Source organism: Rhinolophus sinicus, linkage group LG07 (genome assembly GCF_036562045.2).
Source record: "Rhinolophus sinicus isolate RSC01 linkage group LG07, ASM3656204v1, whole genome shotgun sequence".
NCBI classification, from domain to species: domain Eukaryota; kingdom Metazoa; phylum Chordata; class Mammalia; order Chiroptera; family Rhinolophidae; genus Rhinolophus; species Rhinolophus sinicus.
The window spans coordinates 93071189-93092411 of record NC_133757.1 but is presented as its reverse complement, the minus strand read 5'-3'; the positions used below and the strand labels follow the sequence as shown (position 1 = coordinate 93092411).

The 21223-nt window shown below is 34.1% G+C and overlaps 1 protein-coding gene across 9 annotated transcripts in view; it reads left to right on the top strand.

Annotated features, from left to right (window-relative positions):
• The window catches only part of NEK1 (NIMA related kinase 1), a 129215-nt gene that overhangs the window by 49892 nt on the left and 58100 nt on the right, over nt 1-21223 (top strand). For all 9 annotated transcript variants that reach the window (XM_074338302.1, XM_074338303.1, XM_074338305.1 and 6 more), the window contains one exon: nt 3172-3274. In XM_074338302.1, the coding sequence (XP_074194403.1) occupies nt 3172-3274 (103 nt within the window). The remainder of the gene's footprint in view (nt 1-3171; nt 3275-21223) is intronic.

The window sequence follows — 21223 nt, the reverse complement described above, 5'->3', positions numbered from 1 at the left end:
TTTGTTACAACTGGTGAACTTGCATTCAGTTAGCATTTTAATGTTAGAACCTCAGCCATTAAGACCATTTTATAAAACTATTGAGCGCCTCATAACATGTGTGTTTTACAGTGCATTTACTTTTCTAAATATCTTCCTCTATATTGCTTCATTTAAATTGGGTAAAGCTGACAATAATTCCATTCCATCAGATAGACATTATACCACTTAAACAGATGAGGAAGCTTAATGAATAACTTTTCTGTGCTTTTTTTCATCCCATTAACTTTATACCTCCCCAACTCTTCTACCTGAAACCATCCTAACTCATTTTTCATTTCTCATATTATTTCTACCTAGATCTCTGCCTATTCTTATGTTGTTTTCACCTTTTAAAATTATTTATAGTCATCCTTCAACAATTTTGAATTTCCCTTATTGGTAAAGGATTCGAGCCATGGATATGAGGTACTTGGATCTTGCCACTTACTCACGCACTTGTAATAACAAAATAACTTACTCCTTTTTCTTCTCTTGTCAAGATGAAAAGAGGTGTTTGTCTTAGAATAATTATTTATTGTTACCCATTTTAATGTCTCTGTATTTTACTTTCCAAATTCTTAATCTCTTACTATATATTTGTGGCTTATATAGGGTTTATATTATTCATTTCTTATTAATATAGATTAACGTTTTACTCACTTTAAGTGGTATAATTGTAGAACTCAAAAGATATGGCCTATTTGTATAATATACAGTATGCACATATGAATCTTAATGTTTAATGAAAAGAATGACTCTTATGAAATAAATTGACTATGTCCTCTTATTCCCATGAACCTAGCACAAATACATAGTTTGTACCCAGAGTTTAGCAGAGTTTTACTATAGAGTAGAATAGGAATATGAGTGTGGGTTCTTCTTTTAGGTATTTATGAAATAGTAAACAAACATCATGAGAAAAATACAGTTTATAGGTTTTTAAACGTGAGGAGTCATAGAGTCAATTAAATTGATTTTTAATTGAGATATATTACTCTGTTTGATTGAAGTATGTTGAACCAAATTTTCATTCCCAGAATTCTGTTTTATACATGTTTGTATATTCAGACAAGCACATATTGGCAAATAGTTGACACACAATAAGTATTTGTTTAATAAATGAGAAGAAAAAAGAAATAATGTTAAACAAAAACCACTACAGGTTTTAAGTTTGTGATTGAAAGCAATCAGTTTTGTAAACCTGCTTATTTAAGCCAGCTTAGGAAAAAGTTATTTAGTGAAGCAAAACTTACAAATCATATAAATAAATAGAGCAGGTAGTAGTATAGTCGTATATACATAAATGGTGTGAAAAATCTGTAAATCAATGCTGTTATACATATGACCAGGTTTTCAGTAAAATAATTCTGTGCAACTGTTGTATTAACATGTATCAATTGGAGGTTCAGGCTGACAGACATTGGACATAGTATCTTAGGGTGGAAAATCAAACACATTTGCTTCCTACAAAGGTTAGAGAGGGAAGTTGATGCAGTTGACATATAGCAGAGAGATCAACAATTTTATCTAATTATACTTGGTAGTATAAGCTTCCAGGACTCCCTAAAATAACCTTATCAGTAGACATACAGTTGTAGATGACATGTCTGAGCATCATACCCACTGAAAGTCTGTCCTTTTCAGACCCAGCCTTAATTAAATAAACGGGGCTATAACAGCCCGGGATATAACCTTGCCTTGGTATACGAAGGACATATGTCGCATCAAGACCAGATGTACCTTATTAATCTCAGTTATGCAGTGTTTAATATGACTGGTTGAGGCTAGCACATGTGCACTACAGAGTCTGGTCAAATTTCTCATTCATTATTCCTGGTCTACTCAAGCTACCATGGCTTGGGTGGAAGGCATTTCTGAATTTGGTGACGTGGAAGTCGATTGAGATTTAGCTTCTTAGACATACCTGACAGTCATAATAAAAGACTTCACTAGCTGTAGGGATTATCTAATCCTAGAAAATTCCAATGATGGAAATTTTACAAGAATCTCTTTTAAGTACCACGTTAGATAAAGGTAAATGATCCTTAGGCCACAATCATTCATAGCTTTGTGGTGAAACAGATTTTAAGTTTTTAGAGCTTAATTTCATTTCTAAAAGATTTTTATGTTTCAGTTAGTGGTTACCAAAACATGTAAAAGAAATGATTATTTGGGACATAAAAACCAGATGTGGTTAAACCTACTGGAAGACAGAAAAGGCATTATTTCATGCAGTTTTCAGAGCATAACTTAGCTATGGTCTTAAAGAAAGGCTGTAGGAAGTTTGTGTGCCTTAGCAGCCAAAATCCAAGTCGAAGCATAGACAATAACTTGCTCATTTTTGTTCCTCGCCTCCAAAATTAACTGCAGTTGATACTAAGCTATGAGTTCTATGATTACTAGGGCTGGGTTATATTTACTTTTGTGTCCCCTGTACTTAGCATGGTATTAGGCACAATATATATTAGATGTTCCATAAATGTTTGTTACTGAATTTTAAAAAATTTTTAGTCTAGATTCAACATGTTTGCATTCTTTCATAATTGTCAGAGAAAAATACAGAAATATAATTGGAAAAGATTAAAACAAATAATTGCTATTTTTTCCCCTAACCTATCTATTTTACTTTTTAATAGTTTTAATATTCAGGGAATTCAAACATTGCTTTTTACTGTATTTTTGAAATTTCACACAAACTTTTGATTCTTTGTGTTCATTTTTAAAATTGCTACTATACTGCTTTAATTTTTCTTCAATACTGATTACAGAAGGATCTTATATATTTTATACAGAGTTCTGAAATAAGCTTAACTCCTTGGAAGCTATTGAAATTCTTCTATAATTAAGTATAGTCTAAAATAATTTTATGTGTCTGTAAGTAGAATAGATTAAATACATGTAAGCGTAACCTTCTTGTTAGAATGTGGAGTAGTAGTGTAGATTTTACTTCTATTTAAAATAGTGAAGAATTGATTTAGGTAGTAGATACTAATATATATGTAGGCATTTATTGTGGGGGAAGGCTTTATTTCATATCAGCCTTTCTTCACCCTGCAACAAAGAAAATATTTAGAAAAAGGATAATTTTTAACTTTTTGGAATATTTCATGTTCAGAATTTCTGACTTTGCTCTTTGTCCACATTACTCAGGCAAAAGGGGCAGCTAACTGTGGAAAGAGCTAAACAAGTGGAAGAGTTCCTACAGCGAAAGTGGGAAGCAAGGCAGAATAAGGCACGAGCCGAAGGACATATGGTATGATTTTGTTTGAGGTTTTTAAATATATTAGTATTCAAAGTGAAGGTCTGGAATAAGGTAGGTATGAAGAGCTGTCATCTTCTACAAACATTTACTCTGAAACATTTGACGAGTATAAAGTTGTGACATAGACTTATTTAACCCCTCTTCTGCTATATCTTTTATACTGAGAGTAAAATTTTATTGTTGGTTTGGTTAATCGGGAGTAAGTTCATAGCTGTAGCTTTCCTTTAAAAAGAGTTACAGTGGGTCCAGCAATCCAGATATTTATATTGAGTAAATAAATGCTTGCATTGCTCATTATTTTTCTTCCCCATATGCTTTTGGTTTTAAATACTTTTAAGTAGCAGAGAATTTAAAGAAAAATAAGAAATAATCGTTTGGATAAATATATGTATATTTATGCATTTACTCAAAAGCGAATTAGAAACAAAGGTATATGAAAGCCTCTAATTATGCCAGTTAACTAAACTAGGTCATATATCCAAGAAAATACTAAATTTTTAGATAATCATTTCATTAGTTCAAACTCTTCATAGTTTTGACTTGTAGAAGTACACAAACACTTTTTGACCTTTTGTCCACAGAATGACTGATAAATTGTTTCTATCAGCTCAGCACTCCATGAAGCATACATAGGAAGTAGGTCATTTATATGGTAATACTATATTTTGATTAGATATATCTGCACAAGTTGTATCTTTGTAGATTAATATAATTATTCCAATTTAGGATATTTTTTCTTTGAAATAATATCATAGAAAGATAACTACATTTTTTAGTGGTTACCCTTTATATTTTTGACACTCATCAGTTTATGTTTTTCTAATATCTGTAATTAATCTGTATTTGTATCCTGTCTGTAGATTGTAGAAGAGAACCTCTGGCATCTTCTTTTGATCCAAAGTTCCCATGTTAATAGCATCTAAAATTTTAGTCACAGATTTTAATTGAAAATATTTTAAAACAATTGTTAGAATTACCAAGATTTGCAGATTTCTTTCCTCAGCACTGTGCCATGTATCCTACTATTCTCCCCTCAGTTTATTTTTCTTCATGCTGGAGAATATCTTCTGGTAATCCATTTGGAGAGAAACTTTCCAACATTTGTTGGGAAACGTCTTTATTTTGTCCTCACTATTAAATGATAATTTGTAGTGGTGGTCTGCTGGTGAGTTTGCTTAGCATTTATATGTCTGAAAAATATGTCAGCATGGTACCTTGCTGCCTCTTTTGAAATGTTTTTGCTGGATATAGTATTATAGGTTGAAAGTCCGTTCTCCCTCACCCCTCGGTACTTTAAAGAGATCACTCCACTTAACTCCTGGCATGTCCGTTTCTGACAGGAAGTCTGCTGTCATTCTTACCTGTTTTGTCAATATGTAATGTGTTTCCTTTCTGTTGGTTTTTAACATTCTGTCTTTATCCCTGGAAGCAATTTGATTACTCTTGGTAGCTTGGTAGTCTTCATATTTATTTTGTTGGGGTTCATTGAACTTCTTGGATCTGTGAGTTTATGATTTTTATCAAATTTGGAAAAATTTCAGCCATTATTTCTTTAAAAAATGTTTTCTGTTCTCTCTCTTTCCTTCTAGGGTGCTCACTATGCATAGATTACACCATGTGATGCTCTCAACAGCTGACTGATGTTCTTTTCGGTTGTTTTCAGTTTTTATGTTTCATTTTAGATAGCTTCTGTTATATCGTCAAATACAGTGATTTTTTTTCTTCCGCTGTGTATTATCTGCTGTTAATCACATCCAGATACTGTATGTTTTTCATCTCAGATACTATATTTTTATCTCTTAAAGTTTATTTAGGCCATTTTTATACTTTTCACGTCTCCTTTTATTATACTTATGCTTTTCTCTACCTTCTTGAACATATGGACTATAATTATAATGACCTTGTGTACTAATTCTCTTATCATTGTCATTTCTGAGTCTGTTTGTTGATTGATTTTTTTTCCTCATTTGATCATCTTTTCCTGCTTCTTTACATACCTGGTAGTTTGTGATGGGACACCAGGCATTGCACATATTATTTTAGATTCTTTGTGTGTGTGTGTGTGTGTGTGTGTGTGTGTGTGTGTGTGTGTATTTAAATATGTTAGTGTTTTATTCCTGTATGCAGTTAAGTTATTTAAAACAGTTTGAATCTTTCAAGGCCTGCTTGTAAGCTTTTCTAGGCAGGTCCAGAACAGACTTCAGTCTAGGACTAATTTGGCCCATTGTTGAGACAGTACTCTTGAGAACCCAATGCCCTGTTGATGTGGAGGTCTTTCCACTCTGGCTGTTGGAAGAATGAAATATTCCCAGCCCTAAGTGAGTCTGAGGTATTATTGACATTGTGCTAATTGTCACTGAACAGGAGACTGAGAGGAAACCCTCTACAAATCTCCAGTACTCCTCTTTGTGCAGCTCTCTCTTCTTTGGTACTCCATCTGGCAAATTTTAGTGATCTTCAACTTCCCAAGCTCTTACTGCTGTTTCCTTAACTCAGGGAGACTGCTAAGCTCTGTTTGGGGACCTATGCTTGGAAACTCTTGCTAGGCAGTAAGTTGGGCATTTATTGGGCTCACCTCACTTTTTACCTTCTCTCATAGATCTCTGTCCTGTGCTGCCTGTTGTCTAGTATTTGATAGACCATGTTTCATATATTTTCTCCAGACTTTTAGTTCTTCAAGGTGGGAGAGTAGATCTGGTTCCTGTTACTCCATCATGGCTGTAGTTACATAATGAATGATGATTTGGCTGGATAAAGAAATGTAAGTTTGAAAATCTTTTCCATACCATTTTGAAGATACTGCCTTACCTTCTTCTTTTCATTGTTACTAATGGGACATGTGATGATATTCTGGTTCTTGTTCCTTTTTAAGGATTTTTTTTTCTCTTTGGTAGCTTTTAGGACTATTTTTTTTACCTTGATTTCTGAAATTTCACTTGAATATTTCTCTCTCTCTTTTTTTTTTTTCCATTGTCCTAATTCAGGCTCTAACTGGGTGCCTTCAATCTGAGTGCTTATCTTTGGTTCTGGAACATTCTCAATATTTCTTTAAAATATTGCTTCTCCCTTTTCTCCTTAAGAGAACTTATGCTAAACAGACAGTTTGGAACGTCTGCATCCAATGTCCTTCTTTCTGTACTCCTTTTAGCCTTCATTTTTTTAAATTCCTTTCTCTCTTGTTGCTATGTTTTAGAAGGATTCCTAGGCCTGAATTTCAGTTCACTAATATATTCTTTAGTTTTGTCTACTCTGCTGTTCAGCCCATGTAATGAGTTTCTCTTAATTTTAGAAACTTGTATTTTCATGTCCATCAATTCTAGTTGCGTGTTCCCTGAACTCTTGATCCTGTTCTCATTGCTCTGGTAATACCAAAGTTATTGTAACATCTTGTTCTTAGTGCACTATTGGCTCGGTTTCTTCAGTTTTTAACTTTGTTTCGTAGTGTTGGTGTTCCTCAAATGTTTGATGTTCTTGATGGTGCATTTATATTCGGGATTGTGTATTTTATTGTGCATTGCCTTTGAGTGGTCACCTAGCAAGATAGGACACAGATCTCTACTGACCTGTCCTCTGCAGTTTTCAGTGTAAGAAGAGGATGGAAGGGATACATTGACATTCTGCCAAGCAAATACCTTGACATCTTATTTTCTGGGCATAGAAGTCTCCCATTCTTTCTTGGTATTACCAGTCACCCAGAGCATTGGCCTGTCTTTTCACTCTAAGCTCTCTCTCTCATCACTCCTATCTGAGGGAACTGACTCTGCGTCCTGCCTTGTAAAGATGGATCATGGGCTGGAGGTGACCCTCTTACTGTAACCACTGTTGTTTGCTATTAGAACCTCTTATGCTCCTAGCTTCAAACACACCTCAGGGCTTGCTTTGTGTTGCTCACACCTTCTGTGGAGTTCTTTCTGACATGCATTTGCTTGTGAAGTTTCTTACTTTAAACTGATTTTGTATACTCATCTCTGGATTCCTTCTATTCTCTACTACCAAGAGTTTTGCTTGTTTTGGGGTGCTGATATGTATTCACATAAACCAACAACTTCTCTGTTCTAGGATTTTGCAAGAAGGTAGGCTATAGTGTCACTGCCGTCTTGCAATCAGACATTAGTGTTTTCATTTTGTTATGTTATCATTCTGAAAAATATGCCTTAGGATCAGTGCATTTTGACAGTGATTTTTTTTATGACTCTCCAAGTTTCATTTTGGTAAATTATGTAGAACTTCTTTATTCCCTAGATGACTAAACATATACATAAAACTTTGCCTTAGAAAGTTCTGGCTAAAAGTGAAGAATTTGTGTTTTTCAGTATATTTGGGTATGTGCATCATATACTATTTGTTCACTACTTTAACAACAAGGCAGTTTTTTAAACACTTTGGTGGCAGTAGGTTAATTAATTAATTAAAGGTCACCTAATTAAAGCTTCATGAGGCAGTTTGTCACTAGAGTAATTTATAATTTAATGCTGAATATATACACTAGTAATGTGAGATAGTGAATAGAAGCAAGGGCTAAGGTTAACTGTGGAAAGTGTAAGAGACCTCACCAATTTTAAGTTCTCAATTGTAGAGGTACTATGTAAAATTTGTCTTCATTGGTTTTCCATTGCTGTGTAACAACTTACCATAAACATAGTGGTTTAAAGCAATACAAATTTGTTGCTTACAGTTTTGTGGGTCAAGAATCGGGCATGTTTTCACTGGGTCCTCTGTTCATGAAGCTGAAATCTCATAAAGCTGAAATCCAGGTGTCCTCATCCAGAGGCTCAACTAGGCAAGATCATCTTTATGTGCCCTCAGTGTGTTGGTAGGATTCACTGACTTGCTGCTGTAGGACTGAGGTCTCCATGATGTAGCTTTTGACCGGGGACAACTCTCAATTCTGAGAGACCACTCTTAGGTCTTTGCCATGTGGCCCCCTTCATATCAGCAACAAAGAACTTCCCGTGCATCAAACACCTCTCAGGTTTCGGACTCCGACCGCTACTGCTACAACAAGCAACAGAAAACTCTGCTTTTAAAGTGTTTATGAAGTGATTTGGTCAGGCCAACTGGATAATCTCTCTTTTTTAACGTCACTCATCCCATTTAACAAAACCTAATTATGGGGGTAAAATCCACCATATATACAGTCATGGGGATTATGTAGGATTTGTAAACCTGGTGGAGTCGGGAGGGATAGCAAGAAACCTTGGGTGTCTTCATAAGATTCTGCCTACCACACTCCCTTTTCCCTGTAATTCCAGAGACTACATCTGGATACAGTAGATGAGGCTTGGTGAATGAACTACTTTTCAGTGTTGTCTGTAGCAACATGATTTATAGTAGAATATACCCAGGTCTCTTTAAAAAAAACAAGAACTTTTTTTAAAAAATTGATTTTATTAAGATATAATGTAATACAATAAAATTCATCAATGTTGAGTGTGTATCACAATGAGTATTGACAAATATATGTACTTATTTAACTACTACCGCCATTATAGTATATAGCACTATTCCATCATCTCATAAAAGTTTCTTCATCTCACCACAAGAAAAAAACATTTGTAACTATATGAGACGATGGGTATTAACTAACCTACTGTGTTAGTAATTTATCAATATATCCCTCAAATCATTATATTGTACACTTTAAATTAATGCAATGTTATATGTCAGAATTGGGGAATGTCCTCTATCCCTTTACAATCAGTCTATCACCAGCTGTAGGCAACCACTGATCTGCTTCCTGTGATAAAGTTTTGTCTTTTCTAGAATTTCATATAAAATTACCAATCATACAGTATGTAGGTTTTCTTTTTTTAGTCTTATTTGTATCAAGTAGTCTCTTTTTTATTTTTTATTCTTGAGTCATATTCCACTGTGTATGGATGTACCACAATTTGTTTATTTATTTCTCAGCTGATGGACATTTGTATAGTTTACAAAAGAGATGCCTTTAAACTCATCTGAGTAACATGAAAGTTAAATTCACTCACTTATATGAATACCTGTATATTCAGGACAACCCTCTCCTCCCTGGGGAGCCCTTCTTAGTGCGTAGCTATATCCCTTCTTATTATGTATAACTTAGCAAATGACTACTTTTGCACTCAAGCTTCTGAACACTGCCAGGGAAAATTAAAGCTTTGACAATTAATGTCAGATCAGTTATGGTCTCTGATTCTGCCAAGCTTTCAGTCCTACTCAGCAATCTTTTTGTATTTTCATGATCAACAACTCCCGTTGCCCACATTTGGAATTTCTGCAATGATTTTGTCCTTCATCCCTCTCTATGAAGATAATCCTTACTTTACAGAGAAAATTAAGCTTAAGAATCTCACATTTCCTCAGATTTTTCTGCCTTCATACCTATCAATTTATCCATCATAGTACCCAATCTTTTTTGTTTTCTCCCATCTCAGAGGATATAACTTCCTCTGTTCAAAAGTAGCCTTTCTCATTCTATTCAATCCGATAATTATAATATTAATAATTGTTAGTATTTATCATTTATTGGGTGCTTACTATGTGTCAGTCATAGTTCTAAGTCCTTACCTATATTAACTCAGTTCGCACACCAGTGCTCTCAGGTACATTCTGTTACATTCCCATCTTATATCTTACTGAGGCATAGAGAAATTAAAGTCACTAGCTCAAGTTTTACAAGCTACTAAATGATAAGTATTTAAATTCCTGTAGTCTTACTTTAGAGCCCACATTTTCATTTCCCTATATTCTTTGCCTTACTGTTTGTTTACTTAAGGGCTTTCCATTATTTCCTCTGTTTTCTGAACTTTCCTTCTTTGCTGGTACCCTCTGATAGCCTATAAACGTATTCATGTTTCTCACATTCCTCTGTAGTCACCATCCTGTCTCCTTTCTGTTCATCAAATCAGACGTCTCAAATGAATGAAGCACTTGCTGTCTCTAGTTGTTTACCTACTATTCAGTTTTCCATTCATGTACATAGCTTATCATTACATAATCATATTTAAACAGATGTCACTAATATCCACTTTGCCCAATATTATAGAGTATTTTAAATCTTTAGCTTACTCAACCTTCCTCTGGCATTTAGTCTCATGAGCTACTTCAAATTTCTTACTTGCCTTCTTTGATAACATATTCTTCTTGTTTATCCTTTACTTCTCTGATTACTATTTCTTAATATCTTCTCTTATAGGATTCTTGTCTTCTCAATCTTTACATGCTGATGTCCTCTGGGGTTCTGTTCTTGATTATTTTCTCTCTCTAAATAATATCCTGAGGGTGATTTCACATATTATCCTATTAGGGACCGGTGACTTATTTTAGTTACTCATACTACTCTCCTAACTTGTATCTAGCAGCCCTTTAGACACATTTTTCCCAGATGTTGCATTGGCTCCTCATTTTTGTAAAAATTTATTTTTAAATTGTACAGTAAGATTAACTTTATTTTTGTTTTCCAGTTCTGTGCATTTTGACACATATAAATCCATGTAACCACTGCCACAATCAGGATACAAAACAATTCCATCATCCCCAAAACTCTCTTACATTCTCTCTCTGTATCATCACACTCTCCCCCAACCCCTAACACCCTGGCAACTGCTGATCTATTCTCCATTGCTATAGTTTTCTCTTTTCAAGAATGCCTTATATTGTATGTATGTGTACATATACATAATGACATGTAACCTTTTGCAGTTGGCTTCTTTCATTCACCTTAATGGTATTCAGTTGGAGTTGTTTGCATATATCAGTAGTTTTTTTTGTTGGTGAGTAGTAATCCATTACTTCAAGTCACAGAGACTGAGTCTGTCAAAATCCTAAGAAGAATATATCAACAAATACAGAAAACAATGGCCTACAGACTGGAAATGTTCAATATACATCCCAATTTTTGAGAAAGAAGATGTCAAGGAGTGTAGTAGCTAAAGGATCATTGCTCTATTTCCCATGCAAATAAAGTGATGCTCAAGATGACGCAACAAAGGCTTCTCCTACCTTAAATGGAGCGACAAATACCAGATATTCAAGCTGGACTTGGAAAAGGAAGAGGCACTTGAGGTCTAATTGCAGATGCTTGTTGCATACTGGAGTGCTCCAAAGAATTTCAGACGGTTAGTCTGTGTTTTATAGAGTATAGTAAAGCCCTTGACTGCATGAATCCTGAAAAGCTATCAGTTGCTCTGAAAGGAGTGGACGTCCCTCAGCACTTGATGGCCCTAATGTCTAACCTGTATTGTGGACAGGAAACCAACATCAAGACAGAATATGGTTTCCTATGGGCAAAAGTGATACACAAGGGTGCATTTTATCTCCCTATTTGTTTAATCTGTATGCAGAACAGATATGATAAACTGGGCTAGATTCAGAGGAAGGAAGAATGAAAACTGGTGGAAGAAATATCCACAACGTAAGATCTCCAGGTGACACTATCTTCCTGGAAGAAAGCAGTAGTGATTTCAAACAACTTAAAGTGAAAGAAGTGCCAAAGCAGGACTCCATTTCAACATCAAGAAGACAAAAGTCATGACTACAGAAGAAATACACAACACAAGTTTCACATAGATGGTGGAAATACCAAAAAAGGTTAAATATTTTGCTTCATTCGTTAATTCAAATGGAGATTGCAGCCAACAAATCAAGAAAATGCTGAGACGCAGAAGGGCAGCAATGGAAGCATTAGGGAAGATCATCAAGAGCAAAGATTATCTTTTGAGACCAACATAACAGCATACATTTAAACAGCATACATTTAAGATCATCTACAGCCTCGTGTTCCCACTTAAACTACATATGGATGTGATAGACAGTGAAGGAGGCTGAGAGGAAAAAAATTGATTCATTTGACTTACCGTGTTAGGGGCAAGCGCTGCAGATTCCCTGGACCACCAGAAAAAGGAACGAAGTGTGTCCAAGAACAGATTAAACCTGAAACAAAGCTGAAGCTGTCCTATATGGAGCACATCACGAGAAGGCAGGGTTCTTTGGAAAAGACAGTAATGCTGGGGAAAATAGAAGGCAACAGGGAAAGGAGAAAATCAAATATGAGATGGATTGCCTCCACAAGAGAGGTCAAAGGCATGAGTCCGCAGTAGCTGTGGAGGGGGCTGTAGAGGACAGGACATCGTGGACATCACTCATTCATAGGGTCTCCAGAGTCAGAGCCAACTCAGTGACTTGTAACACTCATAGTATTCCATTGTATGGATGTGCTACAGTTTGTTTATTCATTCATCCATTGAGGGACTTGGGTTTTTTCCAGTTTTTGATAATTATGAGTAGTGCTGCTTTGATGATTTGTTAACAAGTTTTTGTATGAGTGTTTTATTTTTCTAGGGTCAATAGCCAGGAGAGGGTTGGCTGGATTGTATGATAACGGTATATTTCACTGATAAAAAAATATATCAAACCACTTTTCAAAGTACTTACAATTCTTATCAGCAGTATATGAGAGTTCCAATTGCTCCACAGTTTCATCAACATTTGGTATTGTCGGTATGTTTTATTTTAGCCATCTAATCCCTGTATAGAGGTATCTCGTTGTGGTATAATTTACATTTCTCTAAATATTAATGATGTTGATATTTCATGTACTTAATTGTCATCTTATAACCTCTTTAAAGAAGTGTCTGTTTCAGTACTTTGTTCATTTTAATCGTGTTTATTGTTTAACTTTGAGAGTTCTTTATATTCTGGATACAAGTCTTTTATTGGATAAGTGATTTGCCAATATATATTTTTTAAGTTTTTAGCTTAGATTATCATTCTTTTAATGTTTTTTGGAGAGAAGAAGGTGTTAACTTCAATGAAGTCTAATTCGACAGGTTGTTTTTTTTCTTTATGGATTATGCTTTTGATGTCATGTCTAAGAATTCTTTGCCTATCCAACAGTCACTAAGATTTTCTCCTGTTTTTTTTCTTTAAAGGTTTTTATGTTTTTACTTTTTACCTTTAAATCTATGATCCATGAAAAAAAAAAGTTTTATTAGGGTAAAGTATACATAATGTAAAATGTACCATCTTAACATTTAAAATATCCGAATTAAGTGGTAGTACATTTTCAGTATTATCTTCTTTTTGTTTGATTTTTGTTTATTTTGCTCTTTTCTAAATATTTTAAGGTCGAAGCTTAGATAGTTGAGTTGAGACCTTTCTTCTTTTCTAATATTAGCATTGCATTCTATAAGTTTCCCTCTAAGCTCTGCTTTTTTAGTTGCTGTGTTGTGTTTTCATTTTCATTCAGTTCAAAATGTATTCTTGTTTCGTTTGAAATATCTGCTTTGACCCATAGATTACTTAGATGTTGTGTTGTTTAATTTTCAAGTGTTTGGACATTTTCCTATTATTTTCTGTTATTATTTTCTAGTTTTATTTTAGTATGGTCAAAGCACATACTTTGTAGAATTCCATTCAGTCCTTTTACATTTGTTAGGTTTTTCACTTTGATCGAAGATATGATCTATCTTCATGAATGTTCCACATGCATTTGAAAAGAATATGTATTTGGCTCTTGTTAGATGGAGTACTGTATAGATTTCAGTTACATGCAGTTAGTTGATGGTGTTTTTCAGTACTTCTTGATCCTTGCTGAAATTCTGTCTACATTCTATTTGATACTGAAGTAGGAGTGTCAAAGTCAGCAAGTACAATGGTGAATTTGTCTGTTTCTCCTTTCAGTTGTCAATTTTTCCTTTTTTTCTTTTTTAAACAGCATACATTTAGGATTTGGGGTTATTTTGGTGAATTGACCTTTCTTATCAAAATGTAGTAGTCTCTTTTTATTTCTTATATTTTCTTTTACAGTGTAACAAATGCCCACAACTTACTGGCTTTTAACAACATACATTTATTTCATAGTTTCTCTGAGTTAGAAGTCTGGGCACAGCTTAGCTACCGTGTTTCCCCGAAAATAAGAGCTAGCCGGACCATCAGCTCTAATGCTTCTTTTGGAGCAAAAATTAATATAATTAATTTAATATATTAATTTATATAATTTAATATATTTTAATATTAAAATAAGACCGGGTCTTATATAATGTAATATAAGACCAGGTTTAATGTAATATAAAATAATATAATATAATATAATATAATACAATACCGGGTCTTATATAATATAAGACCGAGTATAATATAATATAATATAACATAATATAATATAATACTGGGTTTTATATAAGACTGGATCTTATATTCATTTTTTGCTCCAAATTATGCATTAGAGCTGATGGTCTGGCTAGGTCTTATTTTTTGGAGAAACAGTGTAAGTCCTCTGCTTAGGGGTCTTAACTTGGCTGCAGTCAAGGTCAGTTGAACTACATTCTTATCTGGAGGCCCAATTGGGGAAGGATTTACTTACAAACTCATTCATATTGGTAGGACATTTCATTTCCTTGTGGCTCAGTGAATGAGGGCCCCAACTACTTACTGGCTGTTGGCTGGAGGTCTCCCTCCATTTCTAGAGACCACCTGAAGTTCCTTGCTATGTGGACTTCACTAACACGTCGGCTTGCTTCACTGAGCAAAGATAGTCTGGAGGGAATGTGCTAGCAGGACAGAATGTTACAGAATGTCACATTTACAGGAGTGACATCCTATTACCTTTGCCATATTCTGTTAGTTAATGGCAAGTTACACACATGCAAGAGGAGGGGATTACGCAAGGGTGTAAATATCAGGATTGTGGATGCCACCTTAGAGTCTCAGTGTCACATTCTTGTTAACTTTTTTGTTGTTGTTCTGAAGTCCACTTTCTTTGATATTATATAACCATTCCAGCTTTCTTTTGATTAGTGTTTGCATGGTATGTCATCCCATCCTTTTACTTTCAATCTACCTGTAACGATTGATTGAGTTTTTTATAGTGAATCTATGTTGGTTTGTGTGGATTTTTTTAATCCTTTCTAATAATTCCTGTCTTTTAGTGTGTTTAATGTAATTGCATTATGTTATTACATTAAGTGTAATTATTGACATGTTTAGATTTAGGTGTAATGTTTTATTTGTTTTCTACTTGTTCCCTCTGTTTCTGTTTCTTTCCCTTTTCTTGCTGACATTAGCTTATTTGAACACTTTTTATTATTCAGTTCCATTTAATCTGTTGTGATTTTGGCTATATCTTTCTTTCATGTCTTTTTCATATATCTGTTTAGTGGTTACTAAAGGGATTAAAAATATACTTTATTTTTCACAATAAACGATATTTTACTACTTCAATTGGAATGCAGCAATCTTTCCACTATATAGATCCCTTTACTCTCTTTCCTTTGTATTCTTTATGCTATATATTGTCTTATATATTACATTTACATACAATTTAAATCCCCATTAGGCGATGTTATAATTTTTGCTTATAACTTCAAACATATTTAAGAACTCCAGAGGACAGAAAAACTTTGTTACATTTACCATTTTTCTTGTTCTTCCTTCATTCCTAATGTTCCAAGTTTTCTTTTTATAGTACTTTCCTCTGTCTAAAGAATTTCTGTTATTTTAGATCAGGTCTGCTGGCTGTAAATCCTCATAGTTTTATTGCGTTTTTATTTCTAAACAATATTTTCGCTGAATGTAGTAGTATTATGGGTTTTCAGTTAATATCTTTTATCATTTAAAAAAATTGACTGCTTTCTGTCTTTCATAGTTTTTGATGATAAAACTATTCACATTATTTTTCTCTTATAAGTAATGTCTTATTTTTCTCTGGATGCTTCAAGATTTTTTCTTTGTCTTTAGTTTTCAGCAGTGTGATTAAGTTGTCTCTGGGCATGGATTTTTCAGATTCATTCTGTTGGTGGTTTGTTAAGTTTCTTGAATCTGTAGGTTTCTGCCTTATGCCTTTTTTTTTTTTTTAAGTTATTTTGTTCAAGAAGAAAAGCACCGGCTGAGAAGCCTGAGGGCAGAGTCTACAAAGAGCAGACAACTGCCTTCTGCCATTTTTGAGCCATTATTTCTTCAAATAGTTTTTCAGCACTGCGCTCTTTCTCCTCTGGTTATCTGGTGACATGACTGTTGGACCTTTTGTTCTTATTCCACAGGTTCATGAAGCTCTGTTCATTTATTTTTTATTTATTTTTTATTTTTTTTATAATTTCTTTTCTCTCTGTTATCCAGATTGGATAATTTCTGTTCTGTTTTCTGGTTCTGGTTCATTGCCCTTTCCCCATTCATCCTCATTCCACTTTATTTGGTCCCTTTAGTGTTTTACTTTGGTAATTGTATTTTGTATTTCTTGCGTGCACTGCTCATTGTGGTCTGTCTTATATCTGGGTAGAAGTCAAAGACTTTAGCATGCAGAATAGGATTATATCTGCACATACATAGGTTATGGATGAGCCCAGGATGTTACAAACAACTTATGGGGTCCTTCAAGTCTGCCATAGAATTGGTGCTTTCTGTTCTCTGGAGCTCTGCTTTTCATTCCTCTAGGAATAAGCCTCAGATATCTAGGATTTCACCACTTCTGGAGCCAAGATGAGGGAGCGGGGAGAGAGAGAGAAAAGGAGAGAGGGAGGGGCAACTGGTTTTGGCTCTGCTTTCTTGGAGCTTCAGTGTCCCAGGAGACAAAGCTTCCTCTCCCTGAGTTTTAGTTCCTATAAACTCCTGTTGGTGTATCAGCTGTCACCATAGCAGTGAGCTTTTCTGGGAGCTGAGGCACAAGAGAAAGTTAAAAAAAAGGGAGATTTCTTTCTTTCTTTCACAGTTTTCCCTAAGAGTTCCCTCCCCACACCTTAAACCAGAACTAGAAGTTTTCTCTTATCTCTTCATCATTACTAAAGCACTCAGTTTTAGAACTTCTGCTAAGCTAGGTTTAGGCCAAAAGATACCATAGTTTTAAAAATGGTACACTCACCACGTGTTTGCTAGTACTTTGAGTTCTTTAATTTTCCCTGTGCTATTTATTTTCAGAGTCCTCAAAATTCTGTAGATTTGATGGTTGCATTCAGTGGGAAAGGAAGGATGGCATGTCCTTGTTCCATCTTACCCAAACCATCTTACCTGGTACCTCATTCTTAATATTTCCAAGACTAAGTGCATGTCATTGTCTTCAAACCCACTGCACTTCCTGTATTACCTATATTACTATAGAAAATCACCATCAATGATGGCTTGACTTTGAGGTTTCTGGTTTGAGTTACTGGGCATTCAAGCCATCTTTTAATATCTTCTCTTTGTCACTGTCACACCCAAGTCATATCCAGTCAGTGACCAAATCCCCATGTTTTCTACTTCCTGGATATCCTCTATCTATCTCCTTTGTATTTTTATTTTTTCTGCCCTAGTTAAGATCTTTGTCTCTTGCTAGTCTTTTCATCTCTTTACTTCTAATCTTGGATTATTCTAATACATCTTTTACTTGAGCTGCCAGAGTGATCCTTTTAAAGTAAAATTGAACACATTGCTCATCTGTTTAATTATTTGGTGGTTCTTTATTGCTTGAAGGGTAAATTAAAACCTCTTTAGCTTAGCAGAAAGCTTCCTTCCATCCTTTGGTTTTCTTGCTTTTCTTGATTTTCCTCTCTGTTACCTTCTTTATTCCTGAAAGATCAGCAATACCAGACTATTTGCATTCCCTGAAAGTGCCGTTTTCTAGTTTTTACCTGAATCCTGTCTCATCTTCTCGGAGAGATAGTTCATGGTACCTTTCTGTTGCCTTGTGAGCTTGGGCCGTGCTGCAGAGGATGTGGGAGAGATTCAAGGGGGAAGAGGAAACATGTTTTTAGTACCACTGAATTGGTTTCCTGCTATAGAAGGGATGATGATTACCTGTAGAATTAGAATAACTACTATTAATATGTACAGCATGTTATATAGTTTACCAAAAACCTTCTGACTTTTTTGGCTTTCATTCATCTTCACAACAACTTCATGGAATACATGTTCTATTATCACCATAAGGAAACAGTTGATTCTATGCAACAAGTACGTATTGCACATCTGTGTTGTGCGAGGCTTATTAGGTGCTAAGGACAGTGCAGGGAGTCATGACCCTTCCCAAGAGTTTTTCAGATCGAATTAATTAATTGCAGAGGCTTAGGGAGGAGAGGGTGAGAGGAGTATGGAAGACAGCTCATAGAGTACATCAGAGTCGTCTTTGAAAACATAATCTATGGGGACAGTTACTCAGAGTGATGTTCCTGAGTCATTCAACCCTCTGTCATAAGACCTCCTTAGCCCAGCATTGTTGATATTGGAAAAAAAAAAACACTTAAAGTAAATCCAGCTAAAATAGATCCACATTTTGTAGTAAAGAGTGAAAAAAAGGTTTGATTGGGTTTTTACCTTGAAAAATGCAATTTAAAAATTGTTTTGTCTTATATTTATCAGAATTTTGGTTATATTTGCAAGTCTATTAATTCTGAAGGTGATTAATTTGGGGAGGATTATAATTTTCCTGATATGATTGTATAATGAATACTATATTTTATCAAATTCAAGGTATGGCTGTAAGGCATGTTGTTATTTTACACATGACTAAAACAAAGAAAATGTTGCCAATTTAACTTGATACAGTGCTTTTTAATTTTTCATTTTATACTTGTTGAAATAACTCTTTTAGATTTATTTTTTATTATATCATTCTTGTGCATCCATAAAAAGGAAAATATGTATGAAATAAATCGGTACAAGTATTGATTCCTAAATCTACTTCATATTCATAATTTGACCTTCCAGTCATTTCTTTTTTAAATTAGGGTCATTGACGTTCATGTTTTCTCAAATAATATTATCCTGCGTGCCACCAAGTGCATTGAGATTTAAACATTTCTTAAAAGAGTACTGCAGCTTCGTTGCTGGGATTTTTGTCTCAAAGAGTTAACACCAGTCTGCAAGTTTTAATTCTAGCACTTTCTTGCTATTATTAGAAGGAATCAGTCAGTGGAAGCTTTTCAACAGCGGCCATGGCTTATATTTCCTCTTGAACAAGCCCATAAGTAATTTTTTTAAATTGAAATTTTGAGGGGTTGTGGTTCTCCAGTTATGATACCAAGAAAGAAAAAGCTAACAAAATTTACACATTACTCAGGCACTAACGTCTATGTTGTAACTGCTGCCTGGCCAACAGTTTATAAGATTATAACTGATTATAAGATGCCATTATTTATAAGATGCACCCATTTCAGAGATGTTAAAATGTGGAAAATATTCATATTGATAAAAGATGGTACATCGTTCAATTCTTGTTTTTAGTGTTTATATTTACAACTATATTACTGTAGAAAAGCCATTTTTGTAAAATTAGTTGAGACTTTGGCAGTTTTCCAAGGATCTTTAATTAATTTTTTAGTACCCAGAATATTTTGAAAGACCAAAATCATAATTCTTTGTAGTTTTCTTTTATTCATTTATCTAATTCTATTGTATTTGTAGATGATTTTGCCTGTGATCTGAGCAATTTTCCAATATCACTGTGATCATCTTCATGAAATGCTTCCTCTTTGGCAAGATTTGCAATTTCCTTTGTCAGTCAGTGTGTATTAGATGTGCTTTATACTGACAGATACTTACAACATCCAACAAGCAGGGAGAGACCCGGATGTGATGAATGTGAATAGAAACTGGTGTTAAGTAGGGATAGAGTAACATGTGGGGACTAATTTTATAGTGGTCATTAATGCATATTTTTGGGCTGTGGCAACTTTTGCTCTCAATTCAACAGCGTAACTGCTGAGGTCTTTATATAATATATAAACTGTACTTACAGCACAATATAATGATGAATATTTACGCGTATAATAACTCTGATTCTTCAAGAAAAATATATCAACATCAGTGATTTAAGGCAGCACATTGTGTTTTTCCATTGGTAAATATTAATATTCATGATTTGTTTGTACAGTTTGAAAATGTATTTACATTGCGGTTTAATTATAACCACTCACAAAATATCTATTTTGCTGATGAAGAGAAGCAATCTTAGAGATTGTGACAGATGTATGTCTTAAAACTAATACGTGTTTTCTTATACTTTAAAAAATCACATTATAAACAAACCTAAATTAAGCTCTGAATCTTAAAGATTAATCTTCTGAAATTGAAAAACTGTTGTAGTTAAATTATTTCATCAATCCATTTTATTAAGTGCTTTGGGAAATCCTAATGAATCATAACAGTGTTTCTATGGCAAACAAAATCTCAGTCCATGACCTGTGAATAAGTATTTGGAACTTAAATAATTTTTATGTTGAATCATAATTTAAACAAACCATGGAATTCAAAATAATGCCATATACTTGTGTAGGAATTCAAAATTTTCTGTTTGGGTAACTGAAATTTTAAAAAAAAGTTAGGGAAACTCAAACAAGAAAAACTTCAAACCAGTGATTTGTTTTTGTCTGAATAGTATTAATAAAAATTAACTAAAGTTACTGAGAATCTAAACCTGACAATAATTCTCTGTTATTCCAAAGTTACAGGTTTGAAACTAGCTCAGTCATTAGCACTTTACCAAAGATCACACTGTGTGCAGAGGCAGGATACAAGCCACGCCTAGTGTGTCTGACATTTGAGATTCTGCTTTCAACTATAAAATACTATGCTATTTCTTCCTTTTTAAGTCCCCTATTTGCTTCAATTTAGGTAAAACTTGTAGACATGATAATTGTGTAGAGAAAGAATTGGCAAGTCTTTTCCATAGAAGGGCATATAGTGAATATTTTCATCTTTGCAGCCCATATGGTGTTCTAACATAACTAACTACTTAACTCTGCCATGGTAGAGAAAGCCTACACAAGTGGGTGTGGCTGTGTTTTAATAAAACTTTATTTACAAAAATCAGGCAGCAGACTAGATTTGACCTGAAAATTATAGTTTACTGACTTTGATTATATAGTCTCCTAATAGTAAATTAGTTCTTCAACACTAAATTGTTTATTTAGGAAAGATTTGTTTTCAATTCTTTAAAAATTCCCTTAATATCCCTTTAAAATATAATGTTTGGTACATAGGAAGAACATAACA